This window comes from Phocoena sinus, chromosome 11 (assembly GCF_008692025.1).
Source record: "Phocoena sinus isolate mPhoSin1 chromosome 11, mPhoSin1.pri, whole genome shotgun sequence".
Taxonomy (NCBI): domain Eukaryota; kingdom Metazoa; phylum Chordata; class Mammalia; order Artiodactyla; family Phocoenidae; genus Phocoena; species Phocoena sinus.
The window spans coordinates 84,507,336-84,527,010 of NC_045773.1; the positions used below are offsets into that span (position 1 = coordinate 84,507,336).

The window sequence follows — 19,675 nt, forward strand, 5'->3', positions numbered from 1 at the left end:
TTAATAATTCATATTCTCTTTTGTTTATTTAGTGCTACCAACTCAAAAGATAAAAACAGGTACAGTTCCAAACCAAATAGAAAGTGCACTTCAAATCACTCTTTTTATATATATATATATATATATATATATATATATATATATATATATTTATGTAAAAGAGATTTGCATGGTTATTTTTGCTTTTAACTCACACACAAAAACCCTGAGTTTGTTATAACAGTGTCCATGGTTAATTTTCCATGCTGACAGATGAATATTTATTTGTGTTAAAGTGGTAGTATCTATGGTTATAATGATAGAAGCCAAGAAGATTTAAATGCTGAATATATTTGAAGCTTTGCAGTTTTAAGTTTACATAACAAATGAAGAAACTGGCAGAACAAAAGAAAGCCCAAAAGATATTGAGGGTAATTCATGCCATGTAGACCCTAATTGATGTTGGGGAAGATAACAATGGTGGAAAAATATTTTTCAAATGAAAATGATCAACTTTGTTCTTGCATATCTTTTACTCATGTTTCTTCTAATATTTTTGAAACGGTGATTAAACTTCAGGTAGCTATTAAACCTTTACTTTATAGCAGAGAATTCTAGAGATTGTTATTTTCCCCAGAGTTTTCCTTATGCATTTTGGGACATTGACTCTACTACATGTGGACCTGAAATCACTTTCCTGCACATGACAGTTAGAATGTTTTATTGTTATGTCAGAAATCAGTCCCTGAAGATTTCCAAAAGACCCATCTTATTGTTAAGCGGAGGGAGAATTTTCACTGTCTTGTATAATACTGTTTATGTAAGAGAAATACATGATAATTTGCAGAGGTAATGGATTAAGTAAAGCGTTCTATCCAAAAAACAACAAAATAAAACATAGCCAAAATTAATTCTAATATGAACTTTTTTGGCAACTCAGCAATTATGGTAGTTGAGGTAGAGAATGTATCTATCTTTCTATCTATGGTTGTAAATTAAATCCTAGATTTATATTTATTTTTAATATTAAAACATTTATTTAGCACCTTCTATGTATGAAGCACAGTGGAACGAGATCACAGTGATGGACAGATAGCTTGAAGTGGACAAAGGTATAAAGTTTTTAGGTTGTGCTTATGCTATAGCTAAAGAATGATCACTAGTTAATATATGTAGCAAATAGTAATGGAATAATAGGGGTCTCCAGAGGTTAACTAGTTTACCCATCTGTATTTTAGCCGAAACAGTGCCTAAACCATCCATCCCACATGGCTGAGCATTTCTGGATCATTAAAGTGCTCTCCCAGGAAAAAAGATTTCCCAGCTTTTCACAGTTGTTACTCTAATGCATGGGATCAGTACTACTTTCTTTGGCCTAAAGTCTGTGATTAATAGAACTAACTGTTAAGCAGCTTTACACACAAACCACTCTTTATATCAAAATTGCTATAAAAATAAGAAATACCATATATATAGTAAGTAGCTGACCATTGTGGGGAAAAATGTTCCCCAATGGGAGTATGTATTTCTAAGACTTCAATTTCATTGAAGTTTAGCATGGACATGTGTCAGCCCTGAAAGCAGTTCCTGTTATTATAATGGCTTTTAATTAGTAGCTATTGATTTTTACTTTAGGCTTAAGTATTTCCTATGGCTAGCTTTATATTTTAATAATTTTTAAAAAGGCAATTTACATAGCTGATTCAAAAGTAATAAAAAAAGCCCTTCTTGTTTTTTTTTTTCCCCCAGTTACTTGGACATAGGAGAAATCAAGAAAAGACCGATAGAAGTTGTGAATACAGAGGTAATACAAATAATACTAACAGTGCTGCTTTGTGTTTCTTATGTTATGTCTTAGAGATTTGGAAGACATTTTAATCGAGATAAATTGTCTAATGTATATAAACAGGACATTAGATGTTTTAAGGCAAAGATAACCCTTTCTGTGGATCATTATCAGAAACAGACCGAGTAGGTGTCCTCAGATGTGTAGGACTAGACACAACATGCTCTTATTCTCCCATTTTCTAGCTGCGTGTTCTCTGGTTGAAACCCATAGGGATTTTCCCTGTCAAGTGAGAAGAGATTCTGAGCACCGTGATACCAACCTTTGCCAAAACTACATCCCCTGTCCTGACTTGCTTCTGACAGTCCAATGTCTGAAATGGCCGGGATCACTCTGACTGGCCCTGAGGCTTTCAAAGGAGCCTGTTAAGACTTCCTGTGATATCAGGAAAACACCTCCATGTTAACTTGCATTAAAGTTCACTTGAACGTGGTCACCAGAAGCTTGCATGAAGACTGGCAATGAGTCTTGTGACATAGATATTCATTCCACTATGTTCCACATAGCATCTGGATCCCTAGTGGAATCGTCTCTAGTGGGTATTCTATAGGATGTATTCCTTAGTTTATGGATGAAAAAATAGATTAAAAACAAAATTAAGGCAACAGCCTTAAACGTCCCAGTGAGACAGGGAAAATGATAGTTAAACCCAGATTGGGATTCTGTTCACCAGCCAGACTTGCCCTCCTCCCATTTGGACCCCACAGAGTCAAGTGCTCCCAGTGGGTGTGTCCTGCCAGTGAAGAAATGACGAACAGGAAAGGAGTTTTTCCTCATTTGTAGTGCAGAGCCCCAGGGAGACCCCTCAGCTCTGGCCATTTCCTCCCGTGCTGGGTTTATGCCCAACAGGAACAAATGGGTCCCTCTAGGAAAAAAAAAAAAACTACGTAAGAAAAAATTTTAATTGTGCGGTATTTTTAATAACGTGACGTTAAATTCATCATTCAAATAATTTGTGGGAAAACGTGGTAATCCCAGACATTATTTAAAATATTATTGTTTGTATTTTTGATTTTCAGCGTATGAAAAGTTGATAATGTATGAAAGTGATAAGATTTATAGCTTAACGTAAACAAAAATATAAATTTTTCAGGTGGTGCTTATGTTACAGGTAAAGAATGACTGCTAGTTAGTATCTGTAACAAGTAGTAAGAAAAGACATTAGTGTATTAGTTCTGGATATAATATTGTTTGAAGGACACACAATCGCTTGAAGTAAGCTATCAATACCTTTCTTGAAGTTAGTGACTGAAGCCAAATTTCTGCAGTAGGATTTGAAATGTGTGAATTCCAAAAAAATTACGAGTGTATATTTACTCTGGATTCCGGTGTCTTTGATGAAGACATTGGGTCTGGCAAATTGCAAGAGGTGTGCCAAAAATTTTTGGAATATACTTAAAAAAAAAAAGATTGGGCTTCCCAGGTGGCGCAGTGGTTGAGAGTCCACCTGCCGATGCAGGGGACACAGGTTCGTGCCCTGGTCTGGGAGGATCCCACGTGCCGCAGAGCGGCTGGGCCCGTGAGCCATGGCCGCTGAGCCTGCACGTCCGGAGCCTGTGCTCCGCAATGGGAGAGGCCACAACAGTGAGAGGCCCGTGTACCGCAAAAAAAAAAAAAAAAAAAAAAAAAGATCATCCTTAACGAAAGAAGCATTCACAAGGACTCTAGTGAATTTAATTTGCTAATTGTTCTTCCGCTTTGGAGCAGTAACTATTGATTTCTCTTTACTTGGGGCCTGTGCACGGGCCACACCGACAAGGTTCTGATTTATGAATGCACGTCTTACATGTGACAAATCCACCCCTTATCTCCAACTAGAAGACAGCATCTCTCCCTCTTCTAGAACACTGTATCTCTCGCACTTTACTTCTTACTGGTGATTCCTGCCCCTTCTCATTTGCTCTAACTGCATGGATCCTGCTGTAGCCTTTCATTTCTTCTCAGTCCTTTCCCTTGCAGTCTTCCAAAGGGGGTCATTTTGGGGATGCAGAGCAGGTGGGAGGAGGTGGTAAGAAACTGTTCTGTTTGTCCATGACCTTCAGCACTTTCCCTCATCCACCCAAGCCCCACTCTCCCACTTTTGTCCCCCTCAACCTTCCCTCCCAGTCTAGACAGCAGTGTATTTACTTCCCTCACTTTGCATTTCCAGTCTTTTCCTTTTCGGCCGTGCGGCGCGGCATGCAGAATCTTAGCTCCCCAACCAGGCATCAAACCTGTGCCCCTTGCAGTGGAAGTGAGGAGTCCTAACCACTGGGCCAGGGGAGTCCCTTGCATTTCCAGTCTTGATTTTCAACACAGACACCTTCCTCCCCAAAGTCCACACCATGACCACACGCAAAGCCTGCTTTGAACAAGGAGACCCCTGTTTTCATTGCCAGCAAGGGAGAGTTTTGGGTTACGGGCATCCCAAATAGGAACTCTGAATGAATTTTCCCATAGAGATATCACTTTCTCTGTTGGTTCTGCAGTCTTCTTGATGCTGTTTTAGGTGGAGCACAAGTCAGAAATGCTTTTGCAGACTGAGCTGAGAACCTCACTTTTATGTGTGTAGTTCTTACTGGGCAGAAATACCTCTCTCTTTTTCACAAGTGATTAACCATCAGACTTTTAGAATTCCTCAAGTTTATAAGATAGAGGACAATCTATGTTCAAAATTTGAGAACAAACTTGACAGACACTGGCCTTTCACAATATTATGGATTCTATTTTTTTTTTTTTTTTTTTTTTTTTGCCCGGTACGCGGGCCTCTCACTGTTGTGGCCTCTCCCGTTGTGGAGCACAGGCTCCGGACGCGCAGGCTCAGGGGCCATGACTCACGGGCCCAGCTGCTCCGCAGCATGTGGGATCCTCCCGGACCGGGGCACAAACCCATTTCCCCTGCATTGGCAGGCGGACTCTCAACCACTGTACCACCAGGGAAGCCCCAGATTCTGTTTTCTTGATCTAAGGTGGTGATTTCCTTTCAACATTTGTGTCTACTGAGAAAAGAGTGCACACCTGGTAAAATACTGTTGATGTCTGCTATTCTTTGGAGGAAGATAACACATCTTTCTCCCAATCACAGAAATAATTTTGAAGTGGGAACATGAATACATAGAATTGGAGAGTTTAGAGTTGTTTCAGGGAAGAAGTTTCAATGCAGTAGTAGCACAAACAATGTCTATTCAAAGATGTTTCAATATGAAGAGTTAGTAAAATTACCTATTCATCAAAACTGGGCACATTTCCCTCAAATCTGACATATTTCATATTGTTTAAGTTTTCGGTGTTGGGGTTACCTAATGAAAGCCACCACATTGAGGTAGATAATTCAGTTTTTCTAATTGCTTGAAGCATATTAATTCTGATTATTCACAATGCACGTTATAACAGAAGGACTTTTGCCGTTTGTTGGGGTTTTGTAGGACGTGTGGCGTTGGGTCCCACAGCTGTGGCTAGGTTTTCGCATGTGGTAGGAAACCCAGCCAGTGGGTGCTGGGGGTCAGCAGCATTCCTTTCGTCCTCCCGGAGCACCCCTCGCCCAAGTCCATAATACAGTTTACTTGTTCTTTAGACAGTTAATAGTGTAGACGCAGTGGTATCCACTTGCTGACTGCAGGTCACATAACGAGAATGGGCATGTCATCTTGACGTTCCAGGTTCTGCTGTGGTTTCTGTCGTTGCCCTTCTGTGCCATGAAACTCATCTTGGAAGAAACACTGAAAGGACAGCTAGTCCTATTCCTCTTCTTCTTTGTAGCCACGTCAGCAGGACAGACAAAGGCAGAACTCTAACGCATCTGTTCCACTAACCTGAAAGAAGTACGTCGTCTTATGTGGCCAACACTTTTTGCAGCAGGAGGAAGGGGGAGGGGAAGCGGAGGAAAGACAGAGAAGAAAAAGGAGATGGGAGAAAGAAAAGCAAAATGGTGACTGTGGTTTGCACCTGCTCCAAAGTTGGGCTGCTCTGTGGGCTCTGAGCCCTTCCTTACCTCTCGACACCAGGTCTTGCTTTTAATAACATCCAGATAAAGAGACCTTCTAGGCCCCCCTTGGACTCCTGCCTCTATTCCCCAGTCATTGTGTTGAGCTATATTTTCATCTTTCTTCCCGCTTTCCCTGCATTGGTGGTGTTTTTTTTTTTTTTTTTTTTTTTGCGGTATGCGGGCCTCTCACTGTTGTGGTCTCTCCCGTCACGGAGCACAGGCTCCGGACGCACAGGCTCAGCGGCCACGGCTCACGGGCCCAGCCGCTCCTCGGCACGTGGGATCTTCCCGGACCGGGGCACGAACCCGCATCCCCTGCATCGGCAGGCGGACTCTCAACCGCTGTGCCACCAGGGGAGCTCCTGGTGGTGGATTTAACAAAGACAGTGTTCTCATCTTCTGACCTTGGTAGTTCATCTCCTTATTTTTGTCTTCCCAGTCCTCTCTCTGCTTCCTTTCCCCGCTCCTCTCTGCCCAGTTTCAGATCTCGTTCTATGTTTCTATGTTCCAAGTCCACTCACCAGCTTCTTCCTTTCCTCTTCAGGGAAGCCGTCTATGGAGCCCTCTGTCCTCATGCACTGGGGGCCTCTGATCCGCATGTGGGATACCTTTCCTCTTGCTTACCAGCCCATATTATGCTGTTACCCTTTCCCTTTAACTGAAGGAGGGTCTTCTTATTTTTCTGCTTTATCCACTTTGCTTTCACATGATTGAACACCCGTACTGTGCAGCATGGTAGGCAGAGAGCAGGGGAGCAAAATGAACAAGACATGTATAACCTCTCACCTCCAGGAATTTACAGTCTTGCTGAAAAGACAGATATACGAAAATCTCCAGTACTGCATAATAAGCGATTCAGTTTGGTAGGGGTTCAACTCCATTTGTGTTGAGCTGTTTATTTCAAGTGCTTTTGACTTTATCAGGTGGCAACAAAGCCATCGGTGAGCTCTTCAAAGGGAAGCTTCCTTCTTCTTTGACCTAGAGTTGTAGATGTTGCTGATCGGCTGATCAGCTCTTCCCTGTCTCCTCCATGTAGTGAATCCTTTAGATTATGACATTCTTTAACACTTATTTAGAGAGCAAAATCTGTTTCACTGTGTAAGAGGCCTTGGATAGGGCCATTCTGGACAGAGGAGACAAGCAGACAGCTTGGCTACATAGCACTTAGGGTGCGCTGGGAGCTGTGAGTCACCAGGTATAAAACGAGTACTTCCCCTCTCTTTTAGGAGTTTGGAGTCCAGGGGAGAAGACAGGGAAGTAAACCAACTATTATTATCCAGGGCACATGTGCTGGGCTAGAGGGATGCTTGGAGGACTGAAGAAGGGTAGATGGGATTAGGTTTATGGGTCAGTCAGTTTTGAAAAGATTTAAAATATAACAGAATCTTTTATTTTTGGCCCATTTCTCTTAGATTAAGGTTTTGAGAATGTCCCTTTCTACTCCTTGATGAAGGAAGATTATTTAATACTTGTATCTGTGTGAAGATCAAAGCCTGTCTCTGACAGAGTGAAAATCAGCTGGATGGAGAAGCAACAAAGGCAGCCTTGCCACTAGTCAGGCTTGGAGGACAGACACATAGCAGGCCAGCTGAAAGTTAGGCCAGCTGCAAAGTTATCATAGAACACTGCTTCTCCCAGTTTTGCAGCAGCTGTAAGATGCCATAAGGGCCTCCCTTTCAGTGATTAATGCTTACTTGCAGCTGACACTCCAGACCTGCTTTGCTGTTCTCATATTTTATTGGTCATCTTTATTTTTTATTTTTATTTTTTGGCCACGCCACGCAGCTTGTGGGATCTTAGTTCCCCGACCAGGGATTGAACCTGGGCCACGGCAGTGAAAGCGTGGAATCCTAACCGCTGGACCACCAGGGAATTCCCTACTGGACATCTTTAGTTGCTAAATCACCCTCACCTCAGAACAACCCCTAGTTAACCCCCACATCTAATTTCACCTCAAAACTGCAGTCACTCCAGAACTGAATCGGCTTCCCTTAGACCCTCCTTGGAATCCTTCAACGAGAGCCCAAACCTTACAAAAGATGATTCCCTCCTCCGTCTTTCTCAGCGTCATTTTGTGCTTTCTCTGAGTGCCATCCCTCGCTGCACCAAATCAATAAATCTGATTTTGTCTGACTACAAACTTGTTCCTGTTGCTGGTAGCCATCAACACGTGTCAGAGCTGCCTGTTAGACTGTACGTCCCTTGGAGGTCTGCTAATTCTGTAGCGTACCTAGCATTAATAGGCTGGTAGTCATTTTAATTCTCTATAGTGTTGAATGTTCCTTATCATAGTTGAGGGAGACATCTGTTTGTCTCAAGCGTGCCTGGTGATTCTGCATTTCACATATGGGTGGGATGTCTCAAATAATTTAGAAGTCTTCATGGCCACTATCTATCTAGCTTTTGTTTCAGGGATAAAATTAGTTCAGTTAAACCTTTGTGTGATTCATTTATTGTCTCTACTAGAATTTGGAGCTATATTAAATGAATGTTATTCATTTAACATGGATTTATTGTGTGACTGCTATGTGCCAGCCATTGTGCTTGTCACCTGAGAACCAAATAACATGGTCCCTGTCCTCATGGAGTTGACTACTCTTTAGCCTTCCTTGCCTGCCATCCCTTACTCTTAACTCTACCAACATTGATCTTTGTTGTAGAACTTGTAGGTTTCTTTGGCTCAAAAGCCCACATTTTAAGGGCTGAACAGTTTTTGAACTTTCTCAATAATGGGTCAGGAAATAATGGGACTAATTTTTGAGGAGCAATAAACTCCTAATTTCTGGAAAATTTGTTCCATTTTCCTGGAGTTATAAACACCTAAGCTGCTAGTTGTAACCTGAATAATGGCTGGAGTTGTCCGTCTCCTATGGTCGAGATAAAATTGGCTTGAACCTCCATTACTTAGCCTTTGGAATGTCCTACATTCTTCCCAAGACTTCTGTGAATTCCTGCGGGGATTATTACCTCATGCTCACCTCTTTGCCTGAGCTTCTGCTTCCAAAGTATTAGCTGAGTTCATAGACTGTCTTGTTCCTCTACAGGTTGTATTTGTTTAAGGCCCCACCAACTCAGAGGTGAAATCCTCTCATTGATGTACACACAGATACCCTGTTCCCACAAGTTTGTGTGTGGTGAAATTTACCAATGGTTTGTAGAAATGAAGTGGGTTTTATAGGTAATCTAGAAGTGCCAACAACTCAGAACTTAATATCAGACTTCCTCATTCTTAAAAATAGCTTGGTGTTATATGCCAGTTCAGGTTCTAGTCTTTGACCTTGCTTCTTGACCTCCTCTTTCTTTTTTTTCCCTCTGCCATTCTCTTCTCTGTTCTCTCCCACTCCAGTTTCTTTTCTTTTTCATAAATTTATTTATTTATTTATTTATGGCTGCATTGGGTCTTCACTGCTGCGCGCAGGCTTTCTCTAGTTGTGGTGAGCGGGGGCTACTCTTCGTTATGGTGCGCGGGCTTCTCTTTGCAGTGGCTTCTCTTGTTGTGGAGCACAGGCTGTAGGCACACGGGCTTCAGTAGTTGTGGCACACAGGCTCAGTAGTTGTGGCTCGTGGACTCTAGAGCTCAGGCTCAGTAGTTGTGGTGCACGGGCTTAGTTGCTCTGCGGCATGTGGGATCTTCCCGGACCAGGGATTGAACCCATGTCCCCTGCATTGGCAGGTGAATTCTTAACCACTGCACCACCAAGGAAGTCCCGAGCTGCTGTCTTAAAAATAAATCTTCAAATTAGAATCCAAAGACACTAATGAATGTCTTCCCAAGGAGTGGAAGCTTACTCGTTGGATAAACATCATATTGGATCCTCTTGAATACACCTCTCTCAGTTTAGATTTTCATTTATGGAGAATTTGGATAACTGTTGTTTCTTCTTACTGGGGGAGAGTATTGTAGGAGTACCTTGGAGGGGAGGAAAGAATGGAAGTGAGTTTTTGAAGCCTCAGAACTTGGCCTGGTCTGAAAAGTTTGTGGGAACATGGGTTGTACTTCTGGTCAGTCACCCAGTGAATGTCTTTAAGATTTTGAATATCATTATCAAAACTTCACATTTCAGTTTAATCATTAGGCACCATCTCCAGTGAAACATACTATGAGATTTGCTACTTAAAGGCTTTGGGTTGGGAATGGATTTCTAGACATTAAATTGGGTGTAATTATTAACCTTACTGCGGGAAGGCATGGGGCTCTGTGGTTTCACTAACTAATCTTTAGCCTGGGAATTCTGAGTTCAAAGGGGGAACTACAAAATAGTTAAACTCCTAAATATTTGTTTCTCTAACTTGGGGAAAGATTTCCAGATTATGTTAGTCAAGTTTACTAATTTATCGAAGAATCAAAGAAAATGAAACCCACTTTTGTGAGCTCTTCCAACAATAATTGAAGCCCCTTTCCAATCTTTTATTTTACACCTTTCCCCCATCTCTCTAATGTATCTGCTAAGTGAGAGGCATTCTTTTAAGGACAGCCAGTTCACATCAGTGGTCATGGTGATTCCAAGGTGTCTATGACCTTGCCAAGGCTCTAGGAAGACAGAGTTTTCTGTTGAAGAACAAAACTGGCCATATTTCATTTTTCTTTCTTCTTTTCAAAAAATATTTATTTATTTTATTTTTGGCCGTGTCGGGTCTTAGTTGCAGCACATGGGATCTTCACTGCGGCATGCAGGATCCTCTGCTGTGGTGCGAGGGCTCTGTAGTTGCAGCACGTGGGTTTAGTTGCCCCGCGGCATGTGGGATCTTAGTTCCCTGACCAGGGATTGAACTCACATCCCCTGCATTGGAAGGCGGATTCTTAACCACTGGACCACCAGGAATTCCCTCGTTTTTCTTTCACGCTTTCTTGTCTTTTCACTTTTCTCAGTATTGAACTGTGTGTGTTTGTGTGTATGTGTGTGAACAAGAGGAAGAAAGAGAGAAGTGTTTATGTCAACCTGGAAAATATTGGTCTAATGAAAAATATCCATTAATAACCCTATTCAGCTCTGATCAAAAGCTAAAAGACGGGTGATTTTAGTTTCTCCATTAACATGTGCCATGGCATTTGTTCCAAATATCTTGCATTTTCTATTTGGCATTTAGACATGATTTTAGAATGTCTGTGAGATTGGAAGATGTGCACGTTAGGGTATGTATATCTTTTCTATTTATAGTAATAAGCTGTTCTAAGCAAAGACAGACATTTAATAAACAGTTATAAAATAATTATCGGGGCTTCCCTGGTGGGGCAGTGGTTGAGAGTCCGCCTTCCAATGCAGGGGACGCGGGTTCGTGCCCAGGTCCGGGAAGACCCCACGTGCGGTGGAGCGGCTGGGCCCGTGAGCCATGGCCGCTGAGCCTGCGCATCTGGAGCCTGTGCTCCGCAACGGGAGAGGCCACAGCAGTGAGAGGCCCCGCGTACTGCAAAAAAAAAAAAAAATTATCAACCTTTTAAGAAAAAATAGAAAAAGTATCTAATAAAATAAATTGCTAGCTAATTATGTGTGTTTAAAAATATCACTAAATCTAAGTATTGAACTATTCTCAGTAAGACATTTCATTGGCCCCACGAAAATAAAGCCCTTTTGGCAACACCAACAGAACTTCTTGTTCGTACAGTACATGAGATTTGGAAACACAGAAGATGAAATTTTAGGCCTATTTAGTACGATCTGAAGTTCTGCCAAGGTGTACCAAGCTTTTCATTGATGGATACTGTGCATCTCCTAGAAAATCAATACTTAGGTTCACATTTTAGGATGATTTTTAGAATGAGCTTATTGCATTTTCTTGTGAGTCAAAGGGACAATTCATGATGGAAGTATGATTATTTCCACATGGTAGGAATAATAGGAAAATGTGACCAAATAGCGAAGTATAGTCACAAGGAAGACTAATTATGCTCAACCATTTATTGAATGCTGCTCATGTACGATTTCACAGTTTCTTGAGAATATTTATCCAGAGCCTGCTGAATGCCAGGCAGTGGGCTAGATTCTAGCCACACAGATATAAAAAGACACTGAGTATGTGCCAGTCAGAAATTACAACAAGGTAATTGTTGTCAGAGGACGCTGAAAAGAGTTTTCAAAGAGACGCTATGTGAAAAAGTGTAAAAGATGGGAAAAATAATACCAGAGAGTGTTAATCCAGGGGGAGAGAATTTTTTATTTAGACCTAATTAATAATTGGCTTCAATGCTTATAAAGAATATGGTGACTAGGTCTTCTCCATCATAACTGGGTACCGAAAAGGGGAAAAAAAAATTAAGCTGTGGTGTGAAGTTTGAAGAATTTCAGTCAGATTGAAAGAAAGCTTTAAAAAACTTGGTTAAGACTACTAAGCATTTATTGAAAGAAAGTGTCGTATCTTCTTTTCATCTGTTTTAAAATATAAATCCATTCCTTTGACTTGCATATTTCAGCTGCATACCAAAATGGCAGAGGTGAATTGAGGTTTCCCTCTAACCTCAGGTTTTGTGGGTTAGGTTGCCATCAGAGTCTTCCTGGGAAGCCCGGAAGGACTCCTTCCCAGGTTGTCATCACAGCCCCTCATGGAGGGAGCAGTGTGTGGGAGGAAACTGCCCAGGTAACTGGCAGCAATCCGTGCTGGTACCTTCCGCTGTGATTTCTCAAGTTGCAGAGTTCTTCTGTGTAAATAAGCAGGCGGTGCTGTGATTTGCTGGTACTTCCAGTCAGAATTTTTAAAAAGCAACAAAATTTGAAAGCACACCATGAAAGTAAAGGGTTTGGAGAATATTCCTGTTTTGGAATGTGGTTTTTGTATTTGGAACTGTAGCGTAGCCTCCTTGACAGATACAGCAACCATCTAAAGAGATGTTTCAGGTTTTTTTCCCCACACATTGTACATTCAGAAAAGAAAACCCAAGAGAGTGAGGTGTTAAAGGAATAAGGGAAGTGAAACTCAAAGGAATCAGTAATAATAAACAAGCATATAAGGTCATCTGTGATGATGCATTCATTTTTTATTAGGATATAGAAACAGTTTAAATTATATTTCTCTTTAATTAAGAACAGATTTGTGTGTGTGCGCTGTGGAGTAATCTTAAATGCCTAACTTGTGGAAACTTGGTTTCAGAGATCCAGAGTAGCACAGAACAGCAATAAATCCTTAGACTGTTCCTCGTGGAACAGCATGGTGAGAACACCATGCTAATGAAGGCAGGAACTTGGACTGGGACCCCATGGGACTCTCAGTTCTACTAGGTCCCTGGCCCCAGACTGTCCCCCAAACATCTAGCTGTCCTCTCAAGTGCGGCATTGTTTAAGGCATAGGTGAGAATGTATGTGAAATTCAGCTTACATCTATCACTGTATTGGAGAACAACTAAAAAGGTCCGTGTCCCACAGGTAGTAGGCTGATAATCTTATCTTTGTGTCCAAAATAAAACATATTTCTGTGTCCTTCAAAATGGATGCATGGAGGCATTTTTTAAAGGTAGGGCGATTTATTTACATTTGGTTTATTTCAGCCTGAAGTATAAAGGTGGTGTGCTTTAGTATCTAGCTTGGTCAACAATGAAAATTCCCATTTATTATTGTGAAAGACTCCTTTTTAAGCAGCCAGCCAGATCAAGCTCAGATGTCATCCCATGATTACATAGTTTGGATGTTTGGTTTGTTGAAATAAGGTTGATTTCAGCCCACCTGTTAGCTGGGGACAAAACTAAGTGGTAAGGGCCTGTGGGAGAGTGAAAACTAAATGGACTTGGTATATTTGCAATGTCTAATGTTTAACCTGGGACATTTCTCTCTAGGAAATTTCTAGTGGCAGTCAGTCCATGCTGCTTTGTGGTTTTTTCCTCACCTTCTGGCAGTATTTTTGAGTTTCAAAGATTTATGAACCTCCCTGGCCATCTTGCTATTTCAAATTATACAACCTAATGTAACTGGGCTGCCAACTTCTGGCAATATTTATAAAAGAAGTCATCTAATATTACCCAAGTTCCATTTTGTAACTTATATGGTGATTGATAAAACTCCATAGTCACAGCTTGTTTTTCTAGAAGTGAACAGATATCTCAATTTCCTGTACTATGAGTTTTGCATTAGCCTGTGTGCTGTGGGATCTCCCACAGCTGGTTTTTAAAAGCTGGGTTAAAGGGACTTCCCTAGTGGTGCAGTGGTTAAGAATCCGCCTGCCAATGCAGGAGACACGGGTTTGAGCCCTGGTCTGGGAGGATCCCACATGCCTCAGGGCAACTGAGCCCACGCGCCACAGCTGCTGAGCCTGTGCTCTAGAGCCTGCGAGCCACAACTACTGAGCCCACGTGCCACAATTACTGAAGCTCGCGTGCCTAGAGCCTGTGCTCTGCAACAAGAGAAGCTACTGCAATGAGAAACCCGCGCACCGCAACAAGGAGTAGCCCCCACTTGCTGCAACTAGAGAAAGCCCACATGCAGCAATGAAGACCCAACGCAGCCAAAAATAAATTAAAACAAACAAAAAAAAGCTGGATTGAAAAAGTGATTTGAGGACTTCCCTGGTGGTCCAGTGGTTAGGACTCCACGCTTCCACTGCAGGGGCATGGGTTCGACCCCTGGTCCGGGAACTAAGATCCCATATGCTGTGAGGCGTGGCCAAAACAACAACAAAACCAAAAAACCCCCAAAGCAAAAATAACAACAAAAGGTTTGAAATATCAATTTAAAAATTACAAATATATATGTTTACTATAGCATAGAGATTCTTTTAGTATGGCTTTTGCAGTGTAGCTGTTTCTCATGAACTCTCAATTGGCTAATATTTAAATTAGTCAAATAGTATATGGAAGTTGGATTGAATTAACTTTTCTCTAGCTGGTACTTCTTCTAATCAGGTTGCTATTCCCTTATGTTATCCCTGTTTCAATTATTTTATCAATAATATTGATTACCTTTGTCTGACTCTTCTTACCTATTATCTAAACATGTATACATGGATATGTATATAATGAAGTATAGGCATAGGCAATGTGATTTGTCATTGGGATTTTTCAGCATTTTTACTTAGTGACTCTTATTTATTCCTAAACTCTCTTCCTCTCTTCCACTTCCCTAATTCACTTGCTTATATAGAACCATATTCAAATTGTAATTCTCTGTTTATGAATTCCCTTTGCTCTAGCTTATGGTGTCAAGTTAGTGGAGTTGTGTGCATCAGATTTGGTGCCAAGAGAATCTGTCCAATGCTTATTATAAATGAAATTATCCTAGAAAGACAATCTTGGTTAGATATCTGCATTTTAATCTGTAGCAATGTCAGTTTAGCTTGTGTCCCAGACACCATGGGATTATTCTGAGTATATAGACAGAATTATAGAATCATAATGGCAGTCTTCCAGTACTCCATCTAAGTGATCCTAAACGATTATAGAAGAAGGCTTTGTTGAGGTGTGTGGAGAAGGGGAGTCTGGCAATGGGGTGCTCTGTGTTTCTGTTATTATTTTAGACCTTCTTGCATGTGGGAGGGTTTGGAGCTTAACGGAATGACACACACTAAACTTCCAGCGCTGTTCTGATAGTTAGAGCTCAATTAATGGAAATTATGCCTCATTGCTACTGATGTTAACAAGAGCCCTGTGGTAAGTGAAATAAGAGATGGATCACTGACATTGTATTGGCTGCATTTACTGGCTATGTCCCAAAGGAGAAAATGTAAATGTAAATGCTCGATGGAGTACAAAACCCTCTACGGATGCTAGGAGATACTTATCACTCCTTCTGACTGGGATGACCATAGATTAGATGTTTAATAAATGGTTGAGATTATTATTATATAAATACATGAAAGAGGAAATACATTAGTAAATAAAGTAGCATACAGTAAACTTGGGCGTGAGACTGAATCTTGGAGTTGTTCTTCAAATATTGAGAGTTTACATAATTTCACAAAGACTGAGATGTATAGAGAGTGAAAAATATACACTTGACTTAGTTGGGATATTGTTGGGAAGGAAAAGAAAATATCTGTGTCTTATTTTAGTGGAAAAGGAATTTAAAAAAATATATTGGATATCCTTTAAAACCTCTGGTAGAGCTGCAGAACTGAGCTCAGAGAATGAGGGAATTGAAGCAGCTAGAATCCAGACCACATTATGCCACAGGACCAGGCCGTTAAGGATGGTACTGCCACCACCATGATCAATGGAGACATTTCAGCTTCTCAGGCCACTGCCCCGAACCTTTCACAGTAGATGTGGTAAACACTACCCCTAGAAACTGGGCTTCATTGCTACTGATGGTACCACTTTTACCTTCTCTGCTTTGTTGTGTCACTGGAACTGGTGTTAAAGCTCTGGATGGGACTGCTGGGCCAAGCAAAGGTCATGTTCTGATGGTTTAGCTTACGGTAGGGCTGATAAAGTGGACATCGGCCTTTTTAACCTTCTGTGACTAGTGGTAGGATCTTCTTCTCCCCAAGCTTCATGTGATGGGAACCCTATTCTTATGGAAGATGCATTCAGATGCCGGAAAGCCAAAATCTGACAAGTATTTATTATACATCTTTCTGCCAAAATCAATGCTAACGTTTCTGATACCTCTGAAGACATACTCATCCTCTTCCTCAGAAGGAGGTTACCCATTGTCACCTTAGTTATTGTATCTTGTTCCAAGTCAGGATCTCTGGGTGATGTCTATTCTTTTTCTAGTTCTGCTGCCGTCCCAACTCAATATTTTGACATAAATGTCATTATTATTACCTCCTATAAGTCAATGAGATGGGGGGGAGGATATTAGTTATAGACAATATCCAAGATATACAAGACATCACAAGAAAGGAAATAGGGTATTTCTTCAGAGAGTCATGAGACTGGAGATAGTATTCATGCTTTCCTTTTCTACCCTCCTTCCTACCTTTAATTAACATTGGTTTGGCCAAAAAGTTCATTCGGGTTTTTCTGTAACATCTGATGGAAAAACCCGAACGAACTTTTTGACCCACCCATACTTCATCTGCTTAGCATTCTTAATTGGTTGGGTGGCTCACATGTTTGTTCTGGAGGGATCTGAGCTGTTGGTAGTGTTGTCAATGTGGGATTGCTGGTGTTTTCCACTAACATCATTGTTTTTAAGAAACTATGAATTATATATAACCTACAAAAGAGAAACCATAGCTACAGTTTGTAGAACAATAAAATTAACATCTGTGTACTCCATTCAGCTTAAGAAACAGGGCAGAACAAATATAGTTAAAGCCCCTATGTCTCTCCTTAGTCCCATTTCTTGCTTCTTCCCAAAATGTAAGCACTATCTGGAATTTTATATTTATCATCTCACTGCCTCTTGTTTTTCTTAATAGTTGTGCTACATATATATGTTATCCTAAACAATATGTAGTTAAGTTTGGAACTTAGGTAAATGGAATCATACTCTGTGCGTTCTTTTGCAGCCTGCTTATTTTGCCCAGCATTATTTGTGGTATTCATTCATGTTGTGGGGAGTTGTATCTCTTTCATTCACCTTGCAGCACTGTGTTCCATTTTATAAATATACTACTATTTATTCATTCTCCAATGGGTAACATTTGGATTATTTCTAATCGCTCCTCTTTCTTTCTTTTTTTTTGCGGTATGCGGGCCTCTCACTGTTGTGGCCTCTCCCGATGTGGAGCGCAGGCTCGGTGGCCTTGGCTCACAGGCCCAGCCGCTCCGCGGCATGTGGGATCCTCCCGGACCGGGGCACGAACCCGTGTCCCCTGCATCGGCAGGCGGACTCTCAACCACTGCGCCACCAGGGAAGCCCCTTCTTTCTTTTTTGTATTACTATTGAAAATATTTGGGGCATATCTCAGTTCATAAACACAAGGGTTTCTCCCTAAGAGATATATTCAGAGTTTGTGCCCAAGAGCCAATGTCTGTTCATTCCTCAGTGGGCTGAGTATTTTACTCCCCTCCAGGGCATAGTTCTCTGGTGAATGGTTTCAGGTCTCATTGAAAGGACTTTGAAGAAGACTCAAAAGTTTTTATTTGTGATATTAGGATATAAGATCGCTTGGCAAGGGCCAGGCCTCAGGTATCAGGATACCTTCAGGGGCTGTGAGGTCTGATAATTGACTGTGGGCTATGACAACTGGAAGTTTGAGTCAGGCTTCTGTTTACAAGATCTGGAGATTTTTGTTATAGAAATGAAGTAGTGAGTCGCACAACTCTTTTAACCTTAGAAGTCCCAAGATCATTCAGGCAGCATTATAGGGCCTTACAGGTCAGTTTATTGTGGTTACGACATTGACTGTGCTGCCTCTTACGGTTACTCTGCCTGCTTTGTCCCTGGAGATGAAGTGCTGCTTTTTCCTTCTGCTATCCCAGCAATCCTGATACCCCGCTGGAACCAGAGAGCCCACTTAAAATGCAGCATCTTCTATGCACCAGCGCACTTTTAGAGTGGCTGGAGCAATGTTCCTCACCCATGGGTTCCTCAAGGCCTTGTTGAAGGGAGGGTGTTTGGGATCCTTCTTTGAGTCACATAGGTAGGAGATTAGTGGCCGAAGCGCTCATGAAATTCTACTCCAAGATTTCTGTCTCCTGAAGTCTTTGGCTGCTTCCTTCCTTGGAGTCACTTAACTAATTTCTGTAAAGGGCAGGCAGTAAATACCTTAGGCTTTTGGGTCATATAGTCACTGCTGTAAGTACTCAACTCTGCTGTTGTAGAATGAAAGCAGCTCTTGGCAGCTCGTGAGTGGTGGCTGTGCTCCAGAGAACAAGCAGAATGTGGCCCATGGGCAATAATTTGCCGACCTTGGCTCTGAATTATATGGAAGAAAAATTGGCATCTTAACTTCTTTATTGAGGACCACCACTAAGTCCCAGGTTTGGTTTTTTTTTTTTTTTGCAGTATGCGGGCCTCTCACTGTTGTGACCTCTCCCGTTGTGGAGCACAGGCTCCGGACGGGCAGGCTCAGCGGCCATGGCTCACGGGCCCAGCCGCTCCGCGGCATGCGGGATCTTCCTGGACCAGGGCACGAACCCGTGTCCCCTGCATCGGCAGGCGGACTCTCAACCACTGCGCCAACAGGGAAGCCCTAAGTCCCAGTTTTAATAAACTAGCTAAGCAAAAATTCAGGGCTATTTCTAGCTGCTCAAGATAGTATATTGTGTCCAGTCTTTGGCAAGTACACCCATGGTGATAAAAGGTGATACCTCATCCAGTGTTAGTCTCAACTATTCTTCAGTGAACACAGTATCTGGGACTGTGAAGTTATTAAAATATTTTTTTTCACTAAATGTGCTTCAAAATTACTGTACCCCAATGAGCAATCACCATAAACTAGAAGTCAGTTTTGTTTGCAAGGGCTGTCTTCCCTGCTCTATACTTGGTTTCTTCCTTTGTTTCTTCAGAGAATGGTACTACTTACCCATCTTGTTTTGAGAGTCAAAAACCTCACTCATCCTCAGTGTGTAGTTAATCACTTCCATCAGTTTTAACTCTCAAGTATCTGAAATTCATCCATTTCTCTCCACCTCTACCCCCACTATCATCATAATTCAAGCTACTATCGTATCTTGCCCAGTTTTCCTTGGTAGTCTCCCACCTCGTCTTACACTCTTTCTGTTTCTTCTGCATTCTGTTTTCTCTTTTATTTCAACCAGAGTATTGAAACACAGATTTGATTATGTTACCATGGGGTTTAAAACCCTTCAGTGACTTCCCATTACTCCTAGCATAGAGATAAATTCCTTAACTTACCCTCTTAGGCCTTATGCCAGTGCTTTTCAGACTTCAGGTTGTGACCCTTTAGTACATTGAAAATCAATTTAGTTGTGACAAATACATACAAAGATAGAATAGACGATAGTAGATTGCATGATAAGTAGTGAAGGTAACTCCTGTTTTGTGAAACTGATTTTGATTGAGTGTGTGTACATGTGAATTAAGTTGCAGTGTAAGATGTATTCCTTTCTT

General features: G+C 41.4%; 1 protein-coding gene across 2 annotated transcripts in view; it reads left to right on the forward strand.

Moving 5' to 3' along the window:
* The window catches only part of DCDC2 (doublecortin domain containing 2), a 157,663-nt gene that overhangs the window by 3,092 nt on the left and 134,896 nt on the right, over positions 1–19,675 (forward strand). Inside the window, exons 2-3 of one of the 2 annotated variants that reach the window (XM_032650284.1) lie at positions 33–59; positions 1,729–1,783. In XM_032650284.1, coding sequence (XP_032506175.1) covers positions 33–59; positions 1,729–1,783 — 82 coding nt within the window. The remainder of the gene's footprint in view (positions 1–32; positions 60–1,728; positions 1,784–19,675) is intronic. The other variant, XM_032650285.1, reaches the window with a different exon arrangement.